The sequence below is a fragment of the Protomyctophum bolini genome, assembly GCF_963924005.1.
Source record: "Protomyctophum bolini genome assembly, chromosome: 3".
NCBI classification, from domain to species: Eukaryota; Metazoa; Chordata; class Actinopteri; order Myctophiformes; family Myctophidae; genus Protomyctophum; species Protomyctophum bolini.
The window spans coordinates 50,159,382-50,184,150 of record NC_137864.1 but is presented as its reverse complement, the minus strand read 5'-3'; the positions used below and the strand labels follow the sequence as shown (position 1 = coordinate 50,184,150).

General features: G+C 40.7%; 2 protein-coding genes across 2 annotated transcripts in view; both read left to right on the top strand.

Moving 5' to 3' along the window:
* Positions 1 to 24,769, top strand: part of LOC308312505 (plasminogen-like) — a gene marked incomplete at both ends in the record, with an annotated part of 102,471 nt that overhangs the window by 12,365 nt on the left and 65,337 nt on the right. Inside the window, 3 exons of the mRNA XM_080759114.1 lie at positions 1,124 to 1,384; positions 1,564 to 1,821; positions 2,460 to 2,657. Of these exons, the coding sequence (XP_080615240.1) occupies positions 1,124 to 1,384; positions 1,564 to 1,821; positions 2,460 to 2,657 (717 nt within the window). The remainder of the gene's footprint in view (positions 1 to 1,123; positions 1,385 to 1,563; positions 1,822 to 2,459; positions 2,658 to 24,769) is intronic.
* Positions 8,545 to 14,831, top strand: LOC308312816 (chymotrypsinogen 2-like). The gene is made up of 4 exons (XM_080759542.1): positions 8,545 to 9,194; positions 11,082 to 11,219; positions 13,000 to 13,133; positions 14,241 to 14,831. The coding sequence occupies exons 1-4, from the start codon at positions 9,062 to 9,064 to the stop codon at positions 14,472 to 14,474; spliced, it is 639 nt and encodes a 212-aa protein (XP_080615668.1). The 5' UTR covers positions 8,545 to 9,061; the 3' UTR covers positions 14,475 to 14,831.

The following is a 24,769-nucleotide window of genomic DNA, read 5'->3' as shown; positions in this document are numbered from 1 at the left end:
CTTACCCGCCCCTCTAGACCAGAAAGCACGCTGGCTGGGCCTGCAGGCTATGCTGTCACCAGCACGTCTGACTGCCTCCCTAGGAAGCAGGTGAACAACACATGATAGTGATAAAGAGGACTGTTAAAGAGACATACATCTCTGCCGATGTGCTGCTGGAAACATGTAAAACTCTTTTGTTTTCCATTCTAATGTACTGTATTGTTTTGTATTACAGCTGCTAGATCATTCCTGAATTTCCAGTCTAGAATAGAATAGAATAAATAGAATATTTTTTAGAATATTTTTGATACGCATTTTTTTTCCACTGAGGGGAAAGACATGGCTATAGATTATATTAAGAGTCATTTTAAATAAATCCTACAAACATCCAGTTAAAAACGTTCACTGTGAAATAATATATATATTCAAAGATTTGCACCACATTTTCAAGATTCTTCAAAAATAGTAGATCTACAAGCTCATAGCGTGGCTGCTATGAGCTTGATCTGCTATTTTTCATGCTTAAAACACAAAAAAACTATTTTGAAGGAATCCCAGCAACGGTTGTGTTAACAGCGTCTGATAAATGCCTAAATAGTAAATTGTCGAATGCCTCTTTTCTTTTGGGGTAGCGCTGTAGGCCTGACTGTTGTTTTCCTTTTTTACAGTAACAACTACAACACCTACCACTACGCTGTCTACTACACACGGTAAACTACCACTACACTACTAAACTCTAATCTACAATAGTTCAACCCCCCAACCTGACAATCTACAATAGTATACACCCCCCAGCCTCACAATCTACAATAGTTCAACCCCCCCACCTGCAAGCAGTGCGAGGCATTGTGAGTTTGTAGATCGCCTATATTTCACAATGTTTGCCTCTTCCTTAGGTAAAGTTTGACAATTTGGTCTTTAGAATCATTACATTGTCACTTTATGAATGTTCAGATAGCCTGTACACATTTATACTGTGTGTCGGTTTGTTTACTGCAGAGTGAGTAGGCAGTGTTGCAGGTGAATTATATTTCTAGTTTCTCAGAGATCTCAGTGGTTGGTCCGGGCCAAGGAAGCACGTAAACAACATAAGCAACTGATGAGGAGGACTGTAAAACAGATATACATCTTTCTCCAACAGATGGTCCCAAGAATGTCCTTTTGGCCGTAGATCCACCAGGAGATGTTGTCAAAGGAAGCTCAGTCACTCTGACCTGCAGCGCCAGTGGGTCACATCCACCAATCCAGAGCTACATCCTTTACAAAGACAACACGGTCGTGGCACAGAAGAACACAATGAGCATCTCTAACGTCCAGCCCAGTCACAGTGGAAAATACCACTGTGAGGCTTGGAACGACATCGCTGGAGTCAATTCACCTTCAGTCACTGTTGATGTGCACTGTGAGTTTTTGATTTATATATATATTTATATCAATTATCTAATTATATTGATGATGATGTGTGCGTGCGTGTATTGGGGTGGGATTGGCTATGCATGAACATAAACATATACAGTTAAAGTGTTGTCCATATCATAATAACAGTGCTATTTGAGTGCATCAATGTTTATTCTTCCACAGACCCTCCAGAAAAGCCCTCAGTATCAGTGAGTCCACCAGGAGGCGTTGTTGAGGGCAGCACAGTGACTCTGATCTGCAGCAGTGAAGCCAACCCACCAGTAGACACCTACACCTGGTACAAAGACCACAGATCCATCTCCACTGGTCCTCAGCTGGTGATTAACAATGTGTCTCCTGGAGACTCTGGACGCTACATCTGTCTGGTGAAAAACACACATGGATCCCAGAGGTCATCAGCACACTCTCTAGATGTTCAGCGTAAGTGAACTAAAGTAAAACATCTTATAGTTTTTACAGACCACAAACAACAGCTGCAATAGCCGTCATGAAAATGTGCAGCCAGATAGATACCCTGTATTTTATAAGACCCCAAAATTCACTGCGAAATTAACCGGAAGTCTAATCGACTAAAGCTAAAATGGCTACTGTCTTTTTAACCCATTTAGATCTGAGGACGATTCTACAAATGCCTTCTAAATCAGTTTTCTGAAAAAAAACAAATTTTCTATGTCAGTCATTCTCAAACATTTTCATGTCAAGGACCCCCACAAATATATGTAATTAGCCGCTGACCCCGTGTGAAAATATGTTGTTCCAGGAACCCCCCCCCCCAGAAGCAAAGATTCGAGTTAAAAACGTTCACTGTGAAAGAATATATATATTCAAAGATTTGCACCACATTTTCAAGATTCTTCAAAAATAGCACATCAAGCTCATAGCGTGGCTGCTATGAGCTTGATCTGCTATTTATCATGCTTAAAACACCAAAAAGGGTGTTTCCCGTCCAGAATGGGTTAAAAGTCATCAGAGGCGTAACCGCGAGGTAGCGGCGATTTAGTAATGAGACGTTCAAATAATACACAATAAAAATACACAATACACACATCTCTCCACAGCTCCGAAGCTTCCAATGCACTGTGACCCTCCAGAGGTCTACAGTTCGAACAGAATCATGATCACCCCGATGACGACCAGGTACGCACCCGGAGTGAGGGTGTTCTACGACTGCATGGTGGGATATACTATGAACGGAGGACATGCCTATGTGAGGTGTGTGGCTGGGAAATGGACACCTTTAACTCTGACATGTGAAGGTAAGTGTACGTTCGTCGTCAGTACCAGTGTTGATACATACACACGGCGTTGTGTCATCAATATAGCTGGGGGGTGGAGCTATGGGGTAAAGTTCCGAGTTCTCCCAACCGGAATAAACAGTGGGGTGTTGGGTTTTCAAACGCAGATGCTTTAAAATACTACTAATTTAAAAGTCATGGATTGCCAGATCACAGGCACAGATCCTTGTTTCCACTCGACAAGGAACGCTACTTTAGAAAATGAAACAAGCCTAGGAATGTTTTCCTTTACTGCTGGACATGATCCAACACAACACAGTGGCCTGATATATTTGCTTGGTAAGAGACACTTTTCTATAGATATGATCATCAAAGTTCATTGACACACTTCAGCTCAGGTTGACCATAAACCATTTATTGCAAAGCCACTGCATGTTAGTATGGCGGTGTGGCTCTGCTCATGTGATATCGGATAATCTGCGTACCGAGACATTATCTGATTATCTGTGCACTGAGACACAGCTCTGATATCAATGACTCCCCAGAGCAGAGCCAAAGATACAATAATCCATGAACAAAAATACACAGTAATAACCCATCAACACATGATTCAACACAATTAACAATACAATAAATTAATATCCCATAACGCCTGGAATAAGAACTACAGGGAGGAGGCCGGGGAGGTGGGGGATATATATATATATATATATATGTCACCCATTCTTGAGATAAGGGACAAAACTTTTTTCAAACTGGATTATTATTTTTTTTAAGATACATTCAAATCAAATAGATGTATTTGTAGACACAGGTCTCAACTACCAATCTTGAGAAGGAACAGGTTTTTCGCATAACATTTCTTTCTAAAATGGGACATTTATGCACTTAATACCTGATTCATGTCAACTCCGTCAGACACACTAAAATCCCTTTTAATTGAATTTTATCATTTCAACAATAATATAAAGTCCTCAGTTATCTTATAATGGCTTTCAGTAATCAAGTTAAGTAATACAAATCTTTTAATATTATTTTGTTCCAATATCACACTATTATGAAATATCCAATTTCTCAAAACCGTCATTTCAACCTTTATTTTCAATATTATAACATGAAAACCATGTAAAAAAAAAAAAAATCATCATTACGTATCATTTCAGTTGGTGTTTCAATACATAAGCACAAAAGATTTGACAGCGAATTTTCTATTTCTTTGGAAATTAACAAAAACATCACGGGACGAACGTCTGACGGAGTTGACGAACATCTGACGGAGTTGACAAGTTTAACTGATTTAGGTTCTAGACCACCTAGGATCTTGATTCTGGTGACTAATCCCACATTTTCAAGGATGAGGAATACAGTGGTACTATGTAGATTTGCCCTGTGAACATGGCAGCCATTTTTCAAAATGGCCGCCAACTTTCTGTTATTTCCCAATAACTCAAGTTCTACACCACCTAGGATCTTGATTCTGGTGACTAATCATACATTTTCAAGGATGTGGGATACATTGGTACTATTTAGATTTGTCCTGTGACCATGGTAGACATTTTTCAAAATGGCCGCCAACTTTCTGTTATTTCCCAATAACTCAAGTTCTACACCACCTAGGATCTTGATTCTGGTGACTAATCATACATTTTCAAGGGTGAGGAATACAGTTGTACTATTTAGATTTATCCTGTGACCATGGATGGTAGACATTTTCAAAAATGGTGGACCTGCTATTATTTTACCAATTTACTCAGGGAATATTATCAGAATAATATAAAATCTGTGAATACATTTCTTACCAAGAATTTTCTTCACCAATGTTTGTAAAGGTGTCTACTAACATATCCCACATTGGTTTCTATTTGACCACCCTAGGGGCATGTTTGACAGCTGCTGAAAGTTGGGTACCATCAACAACCAATATAAGGCTAAATGTTCTAAATTTCATTATGCTTTAAGTAGCATGTGGCATGTCAAACTAGGGGCTTTTCATGATTCTGGATCCATTCCAAGCATTAGTTTTGCACAAAAAACACTACGTTGGCTAAAAACGGCCATAGCCATCATCACAGATGTGATGAGGTCAGCACATGTCGGCACATTTGGGCAAGTGGCTATGGCCAAACTAGGGGGTCTATGGCCAAACTAGGGGTCAAACTCCTTGGGCTAAATTCGGTGAGGTGAACAGTGAGCAGTGAGCGAAAGACTGAAGACAGAAGATTTGGCTTCAGGACCATCAGGCAGGATGTGCAGACACTGAAGGCATCAGTGTCTTTCTCTGTGTCCCCAGCATGTCAACCAAAGCAATGTTACCAAATCAAAGGAGCCTTCACCTCATGTCACCTGGGGCTGGGTGAGCAATCGTATCCTGTATCTAAACTCACAACTAAATACAGACACTTGGCCAGACTGCCGTTTGAAAGGGTCAAACCCCTCATCTTGATTGGGGAAGACCACCCCACCTAATCACACCAACCGAACAAGTGAGGTTGGGGCCTCCAGGTGGGCCAGCAGCCATCTGCACAAGACTGGGCTGGACCCTGCAGGAAAGCAATCTCCAGCCAAGACAATGTAAGTTGACTATAACAGAGCCCCAGAACACAGAGCTCAGGAGAAGGATGGAGAAACACTGGCAGGAGGCCACCAAGATACAATGCCCCAGAGACCCAGAGTGTGCCACCACTGGCAGTAAGGAGATCAACTGCTGCAGCAAAGATGTCATGAAAGGCAAGTCTCCACCAAAAAAAACCCTGAACCTAATCGGGGTGTCAAGAGACCAAAGTTTCTCCCCCACAGTTCCCTGCAGTGGCCAGTGAAGTCAAACTGTGCATCTGTACCTGAAAGGGGCAAGTCAAAGGCCAGAAAGCCCACCTCCTTTTAATGTCCTGTCAGTAGAAACTCAACCTGCACCTGAAATAAGCCCTTACCTCTCCCAGAGAAAGTTCATCCTTGAAAATGTAATGATTAGTCGCCAGAATCAAGATCCTTGGTGGTCTAAAACTTGAGTTATTGGTAAAATAACAGCAGGTTGGTGGTCATTTTGAAAAACAATGGCTGCCATGGTCACAGGACAAATCTAAATAGTACCACTGTATTTCTCATCTTTTAAAATGTATGATTAGTCGCCAAAATCAAGATCCTAGGTGGTCTAAAACTTGAGTTATTGTAAAATAACAGCAGGTGGCGGCCATTTTGAAAAAAAATGGATGCTATGGTCACAGGACAAATCTAAATATTACCAATGTACCCCACATCCTTGAAAATGTATGATTAGTCACCAGAATCAAGATCCTAGGTGGTGTAGAACTTGAGTTATTGTAAAATTACAGCAGGTGGCGGCCATTTTGAAAAATGGCTGCCATGGTCACAGGGAAAGTCTAAATTGTACCACTGTATCCCTCATCCTTGAAAATGAGGTCTTAGTCACCAGAATCAAGATCCTAGGTGGTGTAGAACTTGAGTTATTGTAAAATAACATCAGGTGGCGGCTCTTTTGTAATATGGCTGCCATGGTCACCACGAGACAAATCTGTGATGGCCCCATAGCCAAAAATGTTCCTTAAGGCATGCTCTAACTGTGTGCCAAATTAGAATACTGCCCATTATTCAAAAACAATAATTTTATTGTTTTAGGAACACTTTTGTCAACTCCGTCAGATACACGTCAACTCCGTCAGACACAAAATCTGACGGAGTTGACGTCTGACGGAGTTGACAAAATGGCATTTGTTTTCATCTTAACCCTCTTTAGTACAATGTAGCCATTTTGTTTTTGCTTAATTTTGTTAGCTAAACCTAACCCCTAAACTAAAATAATAAACATTATTTTGGAATTCTTAACAAAGATCATAAAAATGTGCAGACGGAGTTGACATGTAAAAGCTGTGACCACATTGTTATCAACATTGTTTGTTTAAAATATCAAACAATTGAATGCTTGTCAGACCAGGTACTCCACTGTTGCAACAAATATAAATGGGACTTGGAAAAGGAGTCTTCAGGCTAAATCTGTCGACAATATTTTCTGATTAATTTAAGACTTTTAAAAAAACCTGACGGAGTTGACGGAGACGTGGGACGAACATTTGATATGAGATATTTAATAGAAAATATAAATTAAAATTAACTGTATATTATTTGCTATGTTGTTGACAATCTACTTTAATTTAGTATGTATATTTATGTGATTGTGACAGTATTAGACACTTTTTTGGCAGTTTGAAATTGTGGCCACTTGCTGGGGACAGGCTAAATACAGGCCTTTTTGGGTACAGGACCTGCTTTTAACTAATTCAGATGGAATATGAAAACAATTATAATGAAATTAAGGGCATAATAATACACAACTGTATTACACTTAACTTTGCAAGTGCTTTTATTTTTATGAATTAATTTATTTTTTACATAAAATAAGGCTCTTATGTGTGGGACATGTTTTTTCCACTTTTGTCCCTCATCTCAAGAATGAGTGATATATATATATATATATATATATATATATATATATATATATATATATATATATATATATATATATATACACATATATACATATGTACATACACACATATAATAACCTTCTGCCTTCCACGCCTCAATGAACTATCGATTACGCTTAAAAAGCCATTAATTAATAAACGATGTTCATAGAACACAAATTCCAAGTAGGCTACCAACACCATTCGTTTGGAAGTGGGGTATTATTATGCAGTGTTTATACACACAACACAAACCATAGCTGTTTCAAACGTACAGAAAATACAGTTTAAAATGGCAATGCATACGAGCTAAAGCAGTGTGTAAATCCTGCATATTAAAGGTATATTCAGTGATTTCACTCAAAAAACCTTAGGTTTCGTTTTTGGCTATAGGCAAAGCCTTTCATCCGTTATCAAAATAAAGCTGTAATTATTCAAATAATCACATTATTCAAACTTGGCTCCCACAGTAAGTTTAATTGATCATATCTGTCTCTACCAGGCGATTAAACACTGCGCCGCGGTAACACGATGTTTTACACTTTCCCTTGAAATTCTAACTACCTTTTCTGTGGAAGTTCTTGACATCCGACTACTCAGTAGTAACTGACAACATCCATGTGTCAGACTGCATCATGCATGACCAGGTCATTTCAACATCCATGTGTCAGACTGCATCATACATGACCAGGTCATTTCAACATCCATGTGTCAGACTGCATCATACATGACCAGGTCATTTCCCAAATAATGGTCGATAAAAACAACATTATTCCCACATTAGCCTACAAAATGCATGTTCATGTACCACACACACACACACACACACACACACACACACACACACACACTTATCTCCCTGGCTCTCATGCTCTAGTTGTCTCCATTTGACCCAGGCCAGTGCGGCAGGCTCACGGACCCGACCGGCAATGAACTCAGGATCAGCGGAGGCACTCTGTCCCGTCCTGGAGACCATCCGTGGCAGGTGTCCCTGCAGCGCAGAGACAAAAACTCATCTGACAAGTTCAGACACGCCTGTGGAGGCGTCCTCATCGCGTCCTGTTGGGTCCTCACTGCTGCTCACTGCATGTAAGCTGCTCTAAATGCTAACATGTGGTAATGCTGCTCTAAATGCTAACATGTGGTAACATGAGCTGCTCTAAATGCTAACATGTGGTAATGCTGCTCTAAATGCTGTGGTAACATGAGCTGCTCTAAATGCTAACATGTGGTAATGCTGCTCTAAATGCTGTGGTAACATGAGCTGCTCTAAATGCTAACATGTGGTAACATGAGCTGCTCTAAATGCTAACATGTGGTAACATGAGCTGCTCTAAATGCTAACATGTGGTAACATGAGCTGCTCTAAATGCTAACATGTGGTAACATGAGCTGCTCTAAATGCTAACATGTGGTAACATGAGCTGCTCTAAATGCTAACATGTGGTAATGCTGCTCTAAATGCTAACATGTGGTAACATGAGCTGCTCTAAATGCTAACATGTGGTAACATGAGCTGCTCTAAATGCTAACATGTGCTAACCTTAGAGTATATATGAATAGAGACGGATTCCTCCTCCCATCCACTTGCATTAAGTTGCTCAAAAGCACATGAGGCGATTTCACTCCTAGGAACAAGTGCATTCTGGGATGGATTGCCCCAATAACATGAACGCGCTGGTCGTTGACTATCATTGTGCCGTTTGTGCGTGTTCACGCATGAAACATTCGTTCACGTGTCATGGCCCCAATAACATGAACGTGCGCAATGATAGTCAACGGACCAGCGCTGGCTCGAGCTGCAATACAAAATTCGGCCACTATGTCCATTTGGCCTCAGGGTTTCCTCCGGGTGCCGTCTCTATTCATATATACTCTAAGGTGCTAACATGCACAGGTGGTCTTAATTACTGACTTGCTTGTTTCTCCAGTGACAGCACCAAGGACATGCAGGTGGTCGTGGGGGGAGTGGACATCGGGAGCAAAGAAGAGTCAGACCAGGTCATCTCCGTGAAGAGAGACTTTGTTTTTCTGGGTTACAGGAAACTAGGCAACATTGGTGCTGCTACTAATGACATTGGTGAGGCCATTAATTTACTGTATGTCTTCTTTTACAGACGGGCTGATTTCTTACCTTAACCCATTCAGGCCTGAAGTCGAAATTAAAAAAAAAAAGTTTTCTAAATCATGACAATTTTCTGAAAGATTTGAGGCACATTTTAACGATTTTTCTTTTTTTTTCAATAGCTAAATTATAACATAATATATATGTAATCACCAAAAGGGGTTCCCGCTCAAAATGGGTTAATCTGGTGTTATCTCTGTATGTCTGTCTGTCTGTACGTCTGTCTGTCTGTACGTCTGTCTGTCTGTACGTCTGTCTGTCTGTACGTCTGTCTGTCTGTACAGTACGTGTGTTGATTTCATCGACTTAAACTAAGACGAAAAATGTTCGTCGACTACATTTTTCCACTGACAAAAACTATTGGAAACTAAATTAAAACTAAGCTATGATGACTAAATATACTGACAATTCCGTCAACAAATAAAAACTAGACTAAAATGTTAGGAAGGGACTCGTGGACAAGAGATCCAGGGCTCCATTTTCGTCAGCACTAAAGCCCTTATTCCTAAACTTCGTTGTCTTTTTTTACTATTTTGCAAAACATTTTTGAATAGTTAAAATGGCCAGTCTACAAGCTTGTCAATGTCAATGTAGATTGGCTAGTTGAACTATTCAAAAATGTTTTTCAAAATAGTAGAAAAAGGCAAAGAAGTTTAGGGATAAGGGGTTTAGCGGTGACGAAAATGGAGCCCCCAGTATAAGTCATTTTACATTTGGTTGCATGCTGAAAATAGCCGATCTACCAGCTCACAACGCGTCATGGCTTGTAGATCGGCTATTTTCAAGGCATCAAGGCCCGACAAAATACATTTTAGTCGACTAAATCGACCGTAGATTTAGTCGACTAAAATCTCATGACAATTAGTCGACTAAAACTAAACCAACACTAATTCACTAAGTGAAAACTAATTTTCTGCCAAAAACAACACTGGTGTGTATACGGACGGCTGTAAGGCACGTAACTCCAGAACCGCTCCGCCCCACACGCGTTCCACACCCCCACAGGGGGGCAGTGTTCCACACCCCCACAGGGAGTGTTCCACACCCCCACAGGGAGGCAGTGTTCCACACCCCCACAGGGGGGCAGTGTTCCACACCCCTACAGGGAGTGTTCCACACCCCCACAGGGAGGCAGTGTTCCACACCCCCACAGGGGGGCAGTGTTCCACACCCCCACAGGGGGGCAGTGTTCCACAACCCCACAGGGGGGCAGTGTTCCACACCCCCACAGGGGGGCAGTGTTCCACACCCCCACAGGGGGGCAGTGTTCCACACCCCCACAGGGGGGCAGTGTTCCACACCCCCACAGGGGGGCAGTGTTCCACACCCCCACAGGGAGGGCAGTGCCCGTTGTCGAGTCGGCTGGCCTGTTCTGACATCACAACAACACTCCATATTTGGGCAACCCTGACACAGAACTCTGACACGGGAATTTCCCCGGCCGGACGTAGCGCGTGGAAGGGACACGTTATTCCGACGTAGCGCGTGGAAGGGACACGTTATTCCGACCAGTTCCTTTCCCCTCCATCAGGCGCCCCGGCTAGCCAGGGGGAGGCAGTTTTAGAGAGATCAGGGGTTCTTACTGGTGTCTAGATAACAAGTGGTACAGGTGATGTTATCTAGAGATCACGGGTTCTCAACCTTTTGGGCTGAGGACCCCCGGAAATGCTTTAGCCATGTCTCACGACATTTAAAGTCAATTCCTTCTGTCTATCAGATTATACTAAGGTCCCCTGAACCCCGGGTTCCAACTGGAAACCTTGCGTTTACGATCCAGTCACTCTACCCCTGAGCCACCGCCGTGTTATTATTTACTGTTCTATTCTGTTTCCTGTGTCTCAGCATTACTCCAGCTGGAATTCACCGATGACCCGTTCTGTGCCAAGGAAACCAGCTATGTTAAATATGCCTGTCTGCCAAACCAGCTCTTCCCCGATGGAAAGGAGTGTGTGGTCGCTGGATGGGGCAAAACTAAAGATGGTACGTATCCAACCACTGACTACCACTAATCACACCTTAAACTATAGATGGTACGTATCCAACCACTAATCACACCTTAAACTATAGATGGTACGTATCCAACCACTGACTACCACTAATCACACCTTAAACTATAGATGGTACGTATCCAACCACTGACTACCACTAATCACACCTTAAACTATAGATGGTACGTATCCAACCACTGACTACCACTAATCACACCTTAAACTATAGATGGTACGTATCCAACCACTCACTACCACTAATCACACCTTAAACTATAGATGGTACGTATCCAACCACTGACTACCACTAATCACACCTTAAACTATAGATGGTACGTATCCAACCACTAATCACACCTTAAACTATAGATGGTACGTATCCAACCACTGACTACCACTAATCACACCTTAAACTATAGATGGTACGTATCCAACCACTGACTACCACTAATCACACCTTAAACTAAAGATGGTACGTATCCAACCACTCACTACCACTAATCACACCTTAAACTATAGATGGTACGTATCCAACCACTCACTACCACTAATCACACCTTAAACTATAGATGGTACGTATCCAACCACTGACTACCACTAATCACACCTTAAACTATAGATGGTACGTATCCAACCACTAATCACACCTTAAACTATAGATGGTACGTATCCAACCACTAATCACACCTTAAACTAAAGATGGTACGTATCCAACCACTAATCACACCTTAAACTAAATATGGTACGTATCCAACCACTAATCACACCTTAAATAAAAGCTGCACTAGTCTATCTATATAAGGTATAATTTCCCATGTTACATGTATCGTATAATGTAGCAGTTACTGTATAATGATGCAGTTTGTCTCTTAATAGAGTTCTTTATTCTATTATTCCACTGTGTTCTTCAATGTTCAGCAGTGTTAAACATTATCCTTCAATGTTCAAATGGCTTCCAGCAGTGTTAAACATTACCAAGGAAAGGTCATGATGAAGTGTCCAGTATCATGCATTTTGAGTTACTTTTGTACAACTGGAGGGTTTGGCCTAATGGTGGCGCTAGAGAAAAGACTGTGGGTAACTATGTTCCTCAATATGAACTAAAGGACATGTAGCATATAGACCGATTCAGAAACGGGTCCCCTGGTCACAGCGAACGTATTTCCTGTAGGCAGAGACGACATATCTGCGGTGTAAACTCAGAGGTTTCTACTACATTGAATGGTAGAGTGACTGATGTTAGTCTGCTCAAACGTTACTCTTTTACCTGCTTTTTACTAACACTAACTTTACAAAGATGCCCAGAACATTGGGATGAACCTGTGTAGTTTATAGCTGCTTGCCTGTGACGAAGCTCACAGCGAAACGCATCGTGCTAATAAATAAGTTGATGCAGTAAGTTGTCCGTCTCTGTTCCCTGGAGTGTGCAGTCCTTTTTTGATGTCTATGCCTGCTAACTAGAGTTGCACCTCCCACGGTTTTATATATATATATATATATATATATATATATATATATATATATATATATACACACCGCAGATATGTCGTCTCTGCCTACAGATATATATATATATATATATATATATATATATATATATATACATTTATTTAATAAATGGCCTATTTGTGAGTGGCACCATAAAATTGCCGCCACTGCTATGCCCTGGCCCTATATGCTCCATATAACAATACATGGGAGGAAAAGCTGAAATTAGATGTCCTAGAAGGACTTTTAGCTGAGCTGTCTGTGTGTGTGTTCTTCTTCCTCAGCTGACAACCCACACAACATGTCACATGGCCAGCTTTCCATGATGTCTGACGAGCGTTGTCAGGAGTTCCATACAAACCTGGACGGCACCATGATCTGTGCAGGAGACAAGTTGGGAAAAGTTGGCTCCTGTAGTGTAAGTGTGCGTGGGTGCGTGAGTGTATTAGGTCACCTTCACACCAGGATGTTATACTGCAACTTAAAATGAATCCTGTCGGCCATTTTTGGTTATTTTTTAAAACCGTCTGACTATAGCACTGGCAATGATCCATTAAGGAAACAAAAAACACTGCAGTGTACAGAATGTTTGGTCTGTGTGGTCTGTGCGTATGGAGCGCTGTCACTGTGTGTGGGGATCCCAGTGGGGACCTTCTTCAAATAGCCTATAGGCCTACTTCAAACTTCAACACATAGCTCAGCATGATCAGTATAATTTTAACACCATATATTTCACTGTGTAGTTTATGAATTGAACACATTGATAAAGTGCCTTGCTGCGGCTCCTTGCTACAGCGCAGCGTGAACGCAAACGCAGCAAATTGTATATTATGCAAGAATGATTCAAACTCCACCCCCCAATCGCATCGAGTGTACCGAAGTAGAGGTGAAGTAGAGGTGTGAATGCGACCGAGTGCCGTAGTCGTGTCCACCTAAAGCGACGCACACACGCATACAGTATATATTATAGTTTACTGGTGTATAAATAGTAGTAGGAAACATTTTGTAAATCTTCTCAAGGAATGCCTTGAATTTAAAGGTGTAGTAGGCTATAATATAATGAAAGGATGCATTTAAAGGTGTAGTAGGCTATAATAGAATGAAAGGATGAATGTAAAGGTGTAGTAGGCTATAATAGAATGAAAGGATGAATTTAAAGGTGTAGTAGGCTATAATAGAATGAAAGGATGAATGTAAAGGTGTAGTAGGCTATAATAGAATGAAAGGATGGATTTAAAGGTGTAGTAGGCTATAATAGAATGAAAGGATGAATTTAAAGGTGTAGTAGGCTATAATAGAATGAAAGGATGAATTTAAAGGTGTAGTAGGCTATAATATAATGAAAGGATGAATTTAAAGGTGTAGTAGGCTATAATATAATGAAAGTATGAATGTAAAGGTGTAGTAGGCTATAATATAATGAAAGGATGAATTTAAAGGTGTAGTAGGCTATAATAGAATGAGAGGATGCATTTAAAGGTGTAGTAGGCTATAATAGAATGCATCCTTACATCCTGTCTCTTAGGGGGATTCGGGCGGACCCCTGATGTGTAAGGACGATGGGGTTTACTACATGGCAGGCTTGGTGAGCTGGGGGAGCGCCACATGCGGTGCTGCCGTACCCGGCGTCTACGCCAACGTCTACCAATATGTTGCCTGGATTTCTGGTTGCGTCCATCACCACGGGACACCATGCAAGACACAGAGTGTCCTTGTGAAGGATGACTATGACTATGATGATAATTCAAGATTTGGCTGATATTTCGCTAATTTTCTCTAACTAGTTGCCAAGGTCTTTCCAGCCAGATATCTCATTTCCTCTCTCTCTATCCTGACCTGATTGGCTGAAAATGTGTCACTAATACCTGAAAATGTATTTTCTGTTTCTTAAAGAGCTGTAGAGCAATGGTTCTCAACCAGTGGTCTCAACCTTGAGGGGGTTCCAGGTGGTCCCCAGCTAAATGATAGAGAGTTGGTAACCAAATGGACCCTTAGGCAATAGATCTTTAACTCTTGAGAGTGTAAAATGAAAACACGTGGACCCGTTTGGGTTCATTTGGATACACGCTCAAGAGTTAAAATATTGTTAAACATCTGCATTACTTAATTTATTTACAAGAGGTCTACACAATTAGAGAATGTAGACAGTAGAAGAAGTGTTATTTGCCTGTTATCTCCTATGGTACCACATCAACACAGCATGGAATGGTGGACAAAATCTTATGATAACACAATATTGAGGCTAAATCTCATAAAATGGTGGTTCCGTGGCTCAAATGCCAAATAAATAATGGACCTTGCTATGAAAAGGGTTGAAAACCACTGCCCTATAGCAATGATTAGTTACTGTCACAATATAATGCTTTAACCTTTTAACTTTTTTTTTTTTTGTTTTAACCAAAGAATATCACACTACCCTTTAGGCCTATATACCTTGAAGTTGTCCCATAATGCATTGTGAAAAGGACAGTTTGTCCTTGGAACTGTTGGGTGAATGACGTAGGTATGGTCTTGAAGTGCCATGAGAAAACTGATTCAGCAATAATAAATAAATTGACTTGATTGACTGTTTGTTTTTTTCTTCAGTAGCCTACTTCATGGAAGCACACGTCAACCTACTTGTTCCTCACCATGTCTAACTGATTTGATTGATTATTTTACCCATATAGCAAATCTAGCTAAGAAAATCCATCTAACATTACACCTAGCTACATGTGTAAGCATTCATTTCATATTTACATGTCGATTTCAGCTCTGACATTTATTTCAGTCATGCTCTAGCAGTGAAGGTTCTGCCTGTGCTATTATTATTATTATTTAGTTTTTTAGTTTTTCTCTACTGACCTGAACAGTTAGTATTGCCGCCATGACTGTCTCTGTATCAAACAGTCACATTACATAATTATTAGCTATTACTAGTTATACTTTAGAAATAAGTAATATTACTTCCGAATCAGAATCAGAAGCCTTTATTGCCATGGAATGTAAACAACTATAGTAGCCTATGTAAAAAAACAATAAAACAAAGAATGTATAGGGAAGGAAACCTCTTCAAATCATTAGCTCTCTATATAATTTAGTGCATGGTTGGGGAGAGACGAGACGAAGTTTCAGACAAGGTAAAAAGAGAAGCGAATGAAAACACGTCCCTTTATTGCTGTATAGGGTTTTAAACGCATGCTTATTGCTTTCTTTACTATATTTGCGTGTCCCGATCTCTCTCTCTCTCTCTCTCTCTCTCTCTCTCTCTCTCTCTCTCGGATAGGAAGCAATTAGGTTTCTGGTTATAACATTTGCCTTCATTTGCACATGCACAATCTGTCTGTGCGTTCTCCACCGGTAGGGGGCACACTATGACAGTGGTCGCTCTGCATGTGAACTTGAACTTCATCGAGGCTACACTTTATCACTTCATGTATAATAAGGCTCGCCTTGACCGCCCCACACCGTCGTTCATTATCTAGGACGAATAAAGCTTAATACGTCTTATTATTATTATAGATTTTCCTTCGTTTGAGGCCTGTTATGTCAGATAAAATAGATATAAGGCTATATACTTCAGAGAATATATAAACTAAGGCAAATTTGGCAACGTTAAAAAAAAGCATTCGTTTTTTTTTACCTCAGTACAGAACATTAAAAACATTTTATCACTAGTTGTAGGGTCATTATCTAAAATAAAAGTTTAATTACTATTTGTAAGGTCATTATCTAAAATAAAAGTGTGTAGGACTAAATTATAAGGGCTTTATAGAGACCTACTTATGATCTGTGTTCTATTTATTTTAATTATAGGCCACATAACGAGTTAAATTGTAGGCCTATACACATAGCATCCTTTGAATAAGCTCATAGGCTTATAGACTATTGCGCAAAATGTTTAACATGCATGTTTAGTATACCGTAATCAACATGCAGTGAGCATGTTACAAATAGCTATAATTAGTAGGCTACTCGACGTTACGCGATATCGGTGTAGGCCTATTGTCAAGATGTTATTCATTATATTTGAGAATGCAGGGTATTATACCGCAAATAGTTTTTTTCTAAAAGTCAAAGTTGGTTTTAACGAGATAATTCTGCTACTATAATACTGTGAGTGGTAATTGATTAATTAGCCGAACAAACATGCTGGTTAATTATTTCCCCCCAACTACACTGAAATAGATCTGGGCTTAATGTGGTTCCTACCGGTTGGCTACAGCTGTTTGGGATTCTGCTCTGTTGGTGAGAGAGAGAGAGAGACACACACACACACACACACACACACACACACACACACACACACAGTATATAGAAAATATAACGCATCAAAGTAAAACATGTAATCTAAAGAGACTGGAAATAAGATATTTCTTTAGATGTTTTTTGAATATTGGCCTAAGGATAATGGAGGGTTTAATTGAAGCATCTATAGGGAGTTCCATATATGAGGGCCTCTACATTTGATGAAAGATTGATGTTTGGAAGTTTACCATTTCATACATGAATATCACCTTTGCAGACCTGTGCTTTTATCATAACAGTTACCATAACCTCCCACGGGGCAGCACACCTAAACCAATGACTAGTCTAAACTAAGTATGCACCCCAGGCACCTTAAACAGGAAATACGTTTGCTGCAACCATGAGACCCGTTTCTGAATTCGTCAGAAATAGCCCATAAGTCTTTGCGTTTGTGTGTGCATAAGTTCCTCTTTCTCTTGCTGTGTTGCCTGCAATTTTGCAAGAGAAACAAGTGGCCAGTTCTATGAGAACAAGCACAAATAAAAATAGCTGATCTACAAGCTCACTGCAGCGACACATGTTGAGGTTGTACATCTGCTATTTAAAAACACATTGAGAATGAATTGAAATATTTTGAATATTCTTTAAACATTTTAATGAAAAAGGCACAAGATCATTTCAGATGGATGTCTGTGGACAATTACATATTCATGTGATCAGATGGATGTCTGTGGACAATTACACATTACTCTGTCTGTGGACAATTACATATTAATCTGTCTGTGGACAATTACATATTCATGTGATCAGATGGATGTCTGTGGACAATTACACATTAATCTGTCTGTGGACAATTACATATTAATCTGTCTGTGGACAATTACATATTAATCTGATCAGATGGATGTCTGTGGACAATTACATATTAATCCTGGAAGAAATGTGGGAAAACAATGGTTTAAACAACTACCAAGGCAATAATGTATTTGCAAGTGACTTTACAGAAAAAAACAAGTCAAAGGTTGCTTATAATAAGCAGACATGGCAACACTGCCTGAAGGAAGCAAAGCACACACACAAGGAGTGATGTCACGTGATGTGACACACATCATGTGACTTCTTTCAGGAAGTGCACTGGTTTCCATTGCAAACAATTCATGCCATATAATTATGAGCACAGCGATTAAGGCTCCTGTTTCTGTAACATCTGCTCAAATGTTCTCCCAGTTGGTGTAGGATCCATTAGAAGAGAGGCATTATTTGTATTATTATTACCAGTATTTTCTTTGACCACCTGGTTGAGAAACACAGCTTCTAGAAGGTGACCACTTATAAGGTGACACAGGGGCACTGAGAAGGAACTAGACACAGGGAACCAGGGAGCAAACCCTTAATTCTTACCAGCAGCAGAAGAACAGAGACAAACTTGTAACATCTACTATAATAACATCACTGGTATGTTCATGATTTCAACTGCTCACTTTGACTTCTGATAAATAAATAACACTCAAACTGGATCAAAGACTGGACATCCATCTGTTGCAATGTTCTGTGTGTGTACTGCGTAGGATCACTCCCATACCTGCGAAGTAACTGCAAAGGAGACTGGAAACTGGAAAAAATGGCAGTTACAGACTACAGTTGGTATGTACTATAATCTTTTTCACCTGGGATATGATTGCAGTTCATTATTTCTTTGTATGGAAGAGTTTTGTGAAGTTTGATATAAGAGGCCTGTCTAATTCTATACAGACCTGTCTAAACGTACACCTGTCCATCTCTGGTTGAATGACCTGCTGTAAAGTCGTTTACCCTGAGCCCACCTTGGTTAATTTATACCTAGCCGCAATTTGCAACTCTAGATTTTTTTATAATGGGATGAATCTAGAGTTGCAATACCCTCCATTGACTCCCCACTCATCTTTTTTGGTTTGCGATCTGCTTGTCTTAAACGACGTTAAACTCACCAACATTGCAGCTGTAGTCCAAGCTTGAATTATCCTCTTTCAATCTGCCGAGCTTGTTTTTCATAAAAATCCACCGTAGAGATGTTATGAGCTACTTTCTGTCAAGACATCCTCTGCAAGTGATTATTTTTCGAAGTGCTGGAGTTTGGAAGCACTCGTCGTACGTCACTGAACATCCCTGCGTTCCACCTGTTTCGAATTTGCACATAAATTACATAATGCAGGAGGCAGCAGCGCGACCCATTAACAAAAACGAGTGCTTCCAAACTGCAACACACTTGCAGAGGATGTCTTGACAGAAAGTAGCTCATAATATCTCTACGGTGGATTTTTATGAAAAACAAGCTCGGCAGATTGAAAGAGGATAATTCAAGTTTGTACTACAGCTGCAATGTTGGTGAGTTTAACGTCGTTTAAGACAAGCAGATCGCAAACCAAAAAAGATGAGTGGGGAGTCAATGGAGGGTATTGCAACTCTAGATTCATCCCATTATAAAAAAATCTAGAGTTGCAAATTGCGGCTAATTTACACCTGTCTATCTCTGGTTGAATGACCTGCTGTAAAGTTGTTCACCCTGAGCCTACCTTGGTTCATTTACCTGCTGTAAAGTCGTTCACCTAGCCCCTCTCGGAACCCTACATAAAGCTTTTATGAAATTTGATGGTCGCTTTATGTAGGGTCCCTGGTCATGCTAAGATTTTCCAATGCGATTGTTGGAACGCAGATATACACAAACTCATCGTTTAGTCGATCGGCGCGGTATTACCACGCTTTTTCTTGTGTTCGTTTACGAATGTGCGAACTATAAGTACCTTACATACCTTTGATAAAATCTCCTGTGTCGCGGAAGCCGTTAAGTATTTTTAATCCATGTTTGATTAAAAATGCGCTTTGATTTCTTCTTGTTTATTTACCGTTTATTGTACCGCCTCCCGATGTGCGGTTGGCTTTGCGGGCTACGTCCCTGCCTATGATCTGCTCCGTCATAGCTGTAGCACCACTAGCTAGCCAGATAGGCGGTACAATGAGGTGTCAATAAACAAGGTAGGACTAGGAAGAAGCGACATTTTTAATCAATCATGGATTAAAAATACTTAACGGCTTCCGCGACACAGGAGATGTGTCGGTATGGTATGTAAGGTACTTATAGTTCGCACATTCGTAAACCAACACAGGTAAAAATGGCGTAAAACCGCGCCGATCGACTTCTCCTTACGTGTTTACATTGTATTTGTGTGTGCGTAACTGGCGGCAGCCCAGCGTGAAACAGGACCCAATGTGTAAAGTAAACAAAGTGTCAGAAACTTTACTACATTCGGGTTCTGCTTGCGGGGCTATCGTTCACCCTGAGCCTACCTTGGTTCATTTACCTGCTGTAAAGTCGTTCACCCTGAGCCTAAACCTGGTTCATTTACCTGCTGTAAAGTCGTTCACCCTGAGCCGAAACCTGGTTCATTTCAAGTTGATTCACTTTATCTGAGTGTGTTGTACTCCTGCAGCAATGCCTGTGTTTATGACAATGGGACACTTGTGTTTTGAACTAATTCTGACATAAGAGTGCAGGTTTCAGTAGCATATAGATAGGCATACCATATTCTGAATTACCAAAAAGAGGACACATGCGCGCATGCATGTGCGTGTGCGCATGCATGTCGTGGATGAGCATGTGTCGTGCGCGTTTGAATTAAATTAATTTGTCAAAAAAGTTTGGCTCCTAAATTTGATCAACTATGCTCTATATTAGTTATGTATTTATTTAAAGCAGTGGCTCTCAAAGGTGTGATCCAGGGACCCTCATGGTTCCTTGAGGGGACTGATCTACATCCACACGTGAGCTTGTAAATCGGCTAGTTGAACTATTCAAAAATGTTTTTGTTTCAAAATAGGGCCTTAAATATCTTCAGATACCACACAACGACAACATTCATTACAAGACTAAGAACAGGTCACTAGAGACAGAGAATTCATGACATACAGTAATAGCAAAGTCAGCAAAAGTGCATTAGTGGGCAGTATGTGCGAAAAGGGCAAGAATAAAGTGCTATTTGCTGTTCAGTAGTTGAATAGCAGCTGGGACAAATGATAATTTGAACCGATTGGTCTTTGTGGCGTTGCACCTTCAGCCGACGACCTGAGGGCAACAGTTCAAACTCAGACCAAAGTGGGTGATCCGATACCTCCAGGAGGGAGGAGGTTCTCTTAAGCATCTGCCTCTTGTACAGATCTATGAGTTGGGCTTTGGGTTCTCCCAGAAATTTTACTGGCCACTTTGACGAGGCTGCTGAGCCTGTTCTTGTTTGCTAAGGTCGGGTTACCGTACCAGGCAACCATACAAAACATGAGAACAGATTCAATAAAACTTCTATAAAAAAGAGTCATCATAACAGATGAGACATTAAAGGAACGCATTTTCCTCAGAAAAAAAAGACGTACAGAAGCCAGACGACAGTAACACAACAAATAATAGAACGTAACATACCTGACAAAGAATAACAACAGACACGTCTCCACGTTAGTTTCGTAGTGCAACAACTCCTCTCTAAACAGGGTTAAACAAACACTGTATAAATCAATTTGCAAGTACAATGCTTATCATGTTATACGGAGAATTCAACAAAGACACCCACCTCATTCCAAGACGGAAGTACAGAAGGAAGAGGTGGGGGTGTCGCAGGACATTTATACAGGGGGCAAAAGGAGGAGATTTAAAGGAGCTGTGACCTTTAATGCACTATGTACAGTATTCCTATACACGTGAACTATGGAGAATTAAGTCAGGTAAAAGCACTTATTTGTGTCCTATTTTGTGTAATTATATAATACTGTTACATAAGACAGTAAACCCTACTGGAAATTGCATTGCAAAAAAAATTGACCATGCAATAACCGGTAATCGGATGTACCGGTAATTGTTTGCAAAGCTGACCCCTGGTGATTTACTTGTCTTGGATTCTGTGAAATTGTCATACTTTGCATAAGCCTGTGTTTGTTTTGTTCAGGTAGAAAGGAGGTGTACGGAGGTGTGGGGCTCAGAGGAGGCTCTAGAGGCCGCTAGGGAAACCAGGGAGGAGAACAGAGAAGTGACCAAACAACGACGCTTCAATAAGAAGGTCAAAGGTCTGTACACAAACACATCTCACACTCTTTCTCAACCTTTTCTTATGCTGGTCAAATACTTCACAGCTTTTAAAATGTTAGGTCTTTGTTTTTTTAAGATATTTTGGGGGCTTTTTCTGCCTTTATTGATAGGTTGAAAGTAGTCTGACAGGAAATGGGGGGGAAGACACACGGCAAAGGCCGTCGGGATCGGGAGTCGAACCCACGGCATGTCGTCAGGCTGGCTCAGCAGCCTAGGTGCCCAGACGGTTGAACTAACCGGCCGGGTGTTAAAATGTTAGGTCTTTACACACCGGGAGAGTTTTGAGTAAATAAAGATCTGCCGATGTTTCAGTAACACCCTACACAACACATTATTATTGTACCTATGAACAGACAACCTTTCTTGTTTTAAGCACTATGTAAGAACATAGTGGCTGTAGTTAATTACAAATAAATACATTGATTGACTTGTTGATTAATTCCTACAAATTCTTGACTTCAATGTGAGTTGGTCAATAGTCATATATCCCTGTTATTTATCAGCCCCAGGGTATGATATCAGTTATCATGTATATTATGTACATACTGTATTCTGGTCCACAAGATTAGATACACCACCAAGATACCCATGTACCTGTCTAAATACTTCCTTAATGTAAACGAAGTCCACACCCACAACACCAGAGGGAGTGCAACAAACCATGTACAACCCAGATTCGGCACAAACAAGGGACTAAATTATTTTCGCTCCTATGCGACCAAAATGTGGAACGCCCTACCAACAGTCATTAAGACATGTGAATCCCTTGGCTCCTTCAAAACTGCTCTCAAAGGGCACCTACGGATGGCTGCAATTCGAAACTGGCCTCTGTAAAAGCTGAATTTTTATCTGGATTGTACTATGTTTTTGTATGGACGTGGTGTTGGGTGCCTGCACATATGCACACATGGCATCAACGCATGGTGTTGTGTGCAGGCGCCCTACACTCTGTCTTTGTACTATGGCTTGTACTATGTTTTTGTATGGACGTGGTGTTGGGTGCCTGCACATATGCACACATGGCATCAACGCATGGTGTTGTGTGCAGGCGCCCTACACTCTGTCTTTCGTTTTCTTTTCTTTTATCCCCCTGTTCCCCTCACTGTATATATATTTTTTTCCCTTTTCGCTTCCTATATGATGAATTCCTGTTCTGTTCTTTAACTACATAGAAGTGTCTATTTGTTTGTCTCTAAATGTTTTGATGAATTGAACAATGTGGACCCTGTTGTAAACAAGTGTAAGGCTTAATTGGGTCGTCCACTCACAGTTAACAGTCTTTGTATTGAGTTTGTGCTTGAAATGTACTGTAATTCTGCAAACTGTTAATAAAGATTTCAATCAATCAATCAATCAAAAGACTGGAACATAAATATATACTGAGAGTACCTTTCTAGTTTGTGTACATTGTGGACTTATCGCAAGTGTGCACTTTCAGTTTAGTTTTCATGGTTGTATTGTGTGCGTGTGTGTGTGTGTGTGTGTGTGTGTGTGTGTGTGTGTGTGTGTGTGTGTGTGTGTGTTAGAGCTCCGCAGGGAAGTACGGAGTAGCATGTGGACCAAAGACACCAGCGTTCACAAACATGAATATGGACCTGAACAGCTGCTGGATGAAGAAGAAGACCTCTACAAGAAAACATGCACCACCTGTGGACATGAACTCACCTATGAGAAGATGTAGTGTCTCAAGGACCCCCAGTTTGGTATACATTTGGGCCACAGACACCCATAACTACAGACCCTTAAAAGTCATTGACTGCCATGGACATGTTCTGACATGGGTGGTGTGTTTTTAGTTTTTACGCTAGATGGCGCTCTTCGCTAACCTATGAGCCACCATTTGACTTTCTGTGAAACAGTCTAGCAGGAAATCACGTGATCGAAAAAACGAAGCAAAAGAAACAGCCACCGTCCACTTCCATGTTTTGGGATATCTGGTAATGCCTTTATCTCGGCATTCGTGTGTCGTTCCTCTCCATTTTTGGCCAGCATGCTATTTTCAATGGATGCTAACTAGAGAACCCTTATCCCTAAACTACTTTTGAAAAACATTTTTGAATAGTTAAAATAGCCAATCTACAAGCTCACAACGTGTCGACGTAGATTGGCTATTTTAACTACCGGTATTCAAAAATGTTTTTCAAAATAGTAAAAAAAAAAGGGGGGCAAAGTTAGGGATAAGGGATGGACGAAAATAGAGCCGTAATAAGTCAGTTTGGTCCCCAACTATCGATTATTTAGCTGCGGATCCCGTGGAACCCCCTCAAGGACCCCTCGAGGACCACACACACACACACACACACACACACACACACACACACACTCTCACTCTCACACACACACACACACACACGTTGGAAATAATCGTGGCTCTGATTCCTCTACCTCAGCTGAAACAAGTTTTACAGGTTATTGTATGAACTCCTCATAGAGCCCGATCAATGTTTGTATCAGATGCCTTTCCTGATTTCAGAGAGTGCTAGACCACCTGATTAATTTTTGGCTGATATGTCGAAAATTGAAGTCATTTTGAAAACTTAAATTAGATTACATGTTCTATTTGAAAGGAAGAAAAGAAAAGAAAATACATGCACATGCACATGTATCCTCAGTGAGGTCATCGGGGTTTCGGGTCTCTCAAACATCATACCCCTCGCTCAGGCGACCCAGCCGGGGTGATCAAGTACTGACTTACGTCCCAGTAGCTACGCTTAATCAGT

What these genes read in the sequence shown, in the direction of transcription:
- LOC308312816 (XM_080759542.1), top strand. Translation starts at nt 9,062, where the DNA reads ATGCAGGTGGTCGTGGGGGGAGTGGACATCGGGAGCAAAGAAGAGTCA. An exon ending in TGCTGCTACTAATGACATTG is followed by an intron (nt 9,195 to 11,081) that starts GTGAGGCCATTA and finishes CCTGTGTCTCAG; the next exon opens with CATTACTCCAGCTGGAATTC. An exon ending in GAAAAGTTGGCTCCTGTAGT is followed by an intron (nt 13,134 to 14,240) that starts GTAAGTGTGCGT and finishes CCTGTCTCTTAG; the next exon opens with GGGGATTCGGGCGGACCCCT.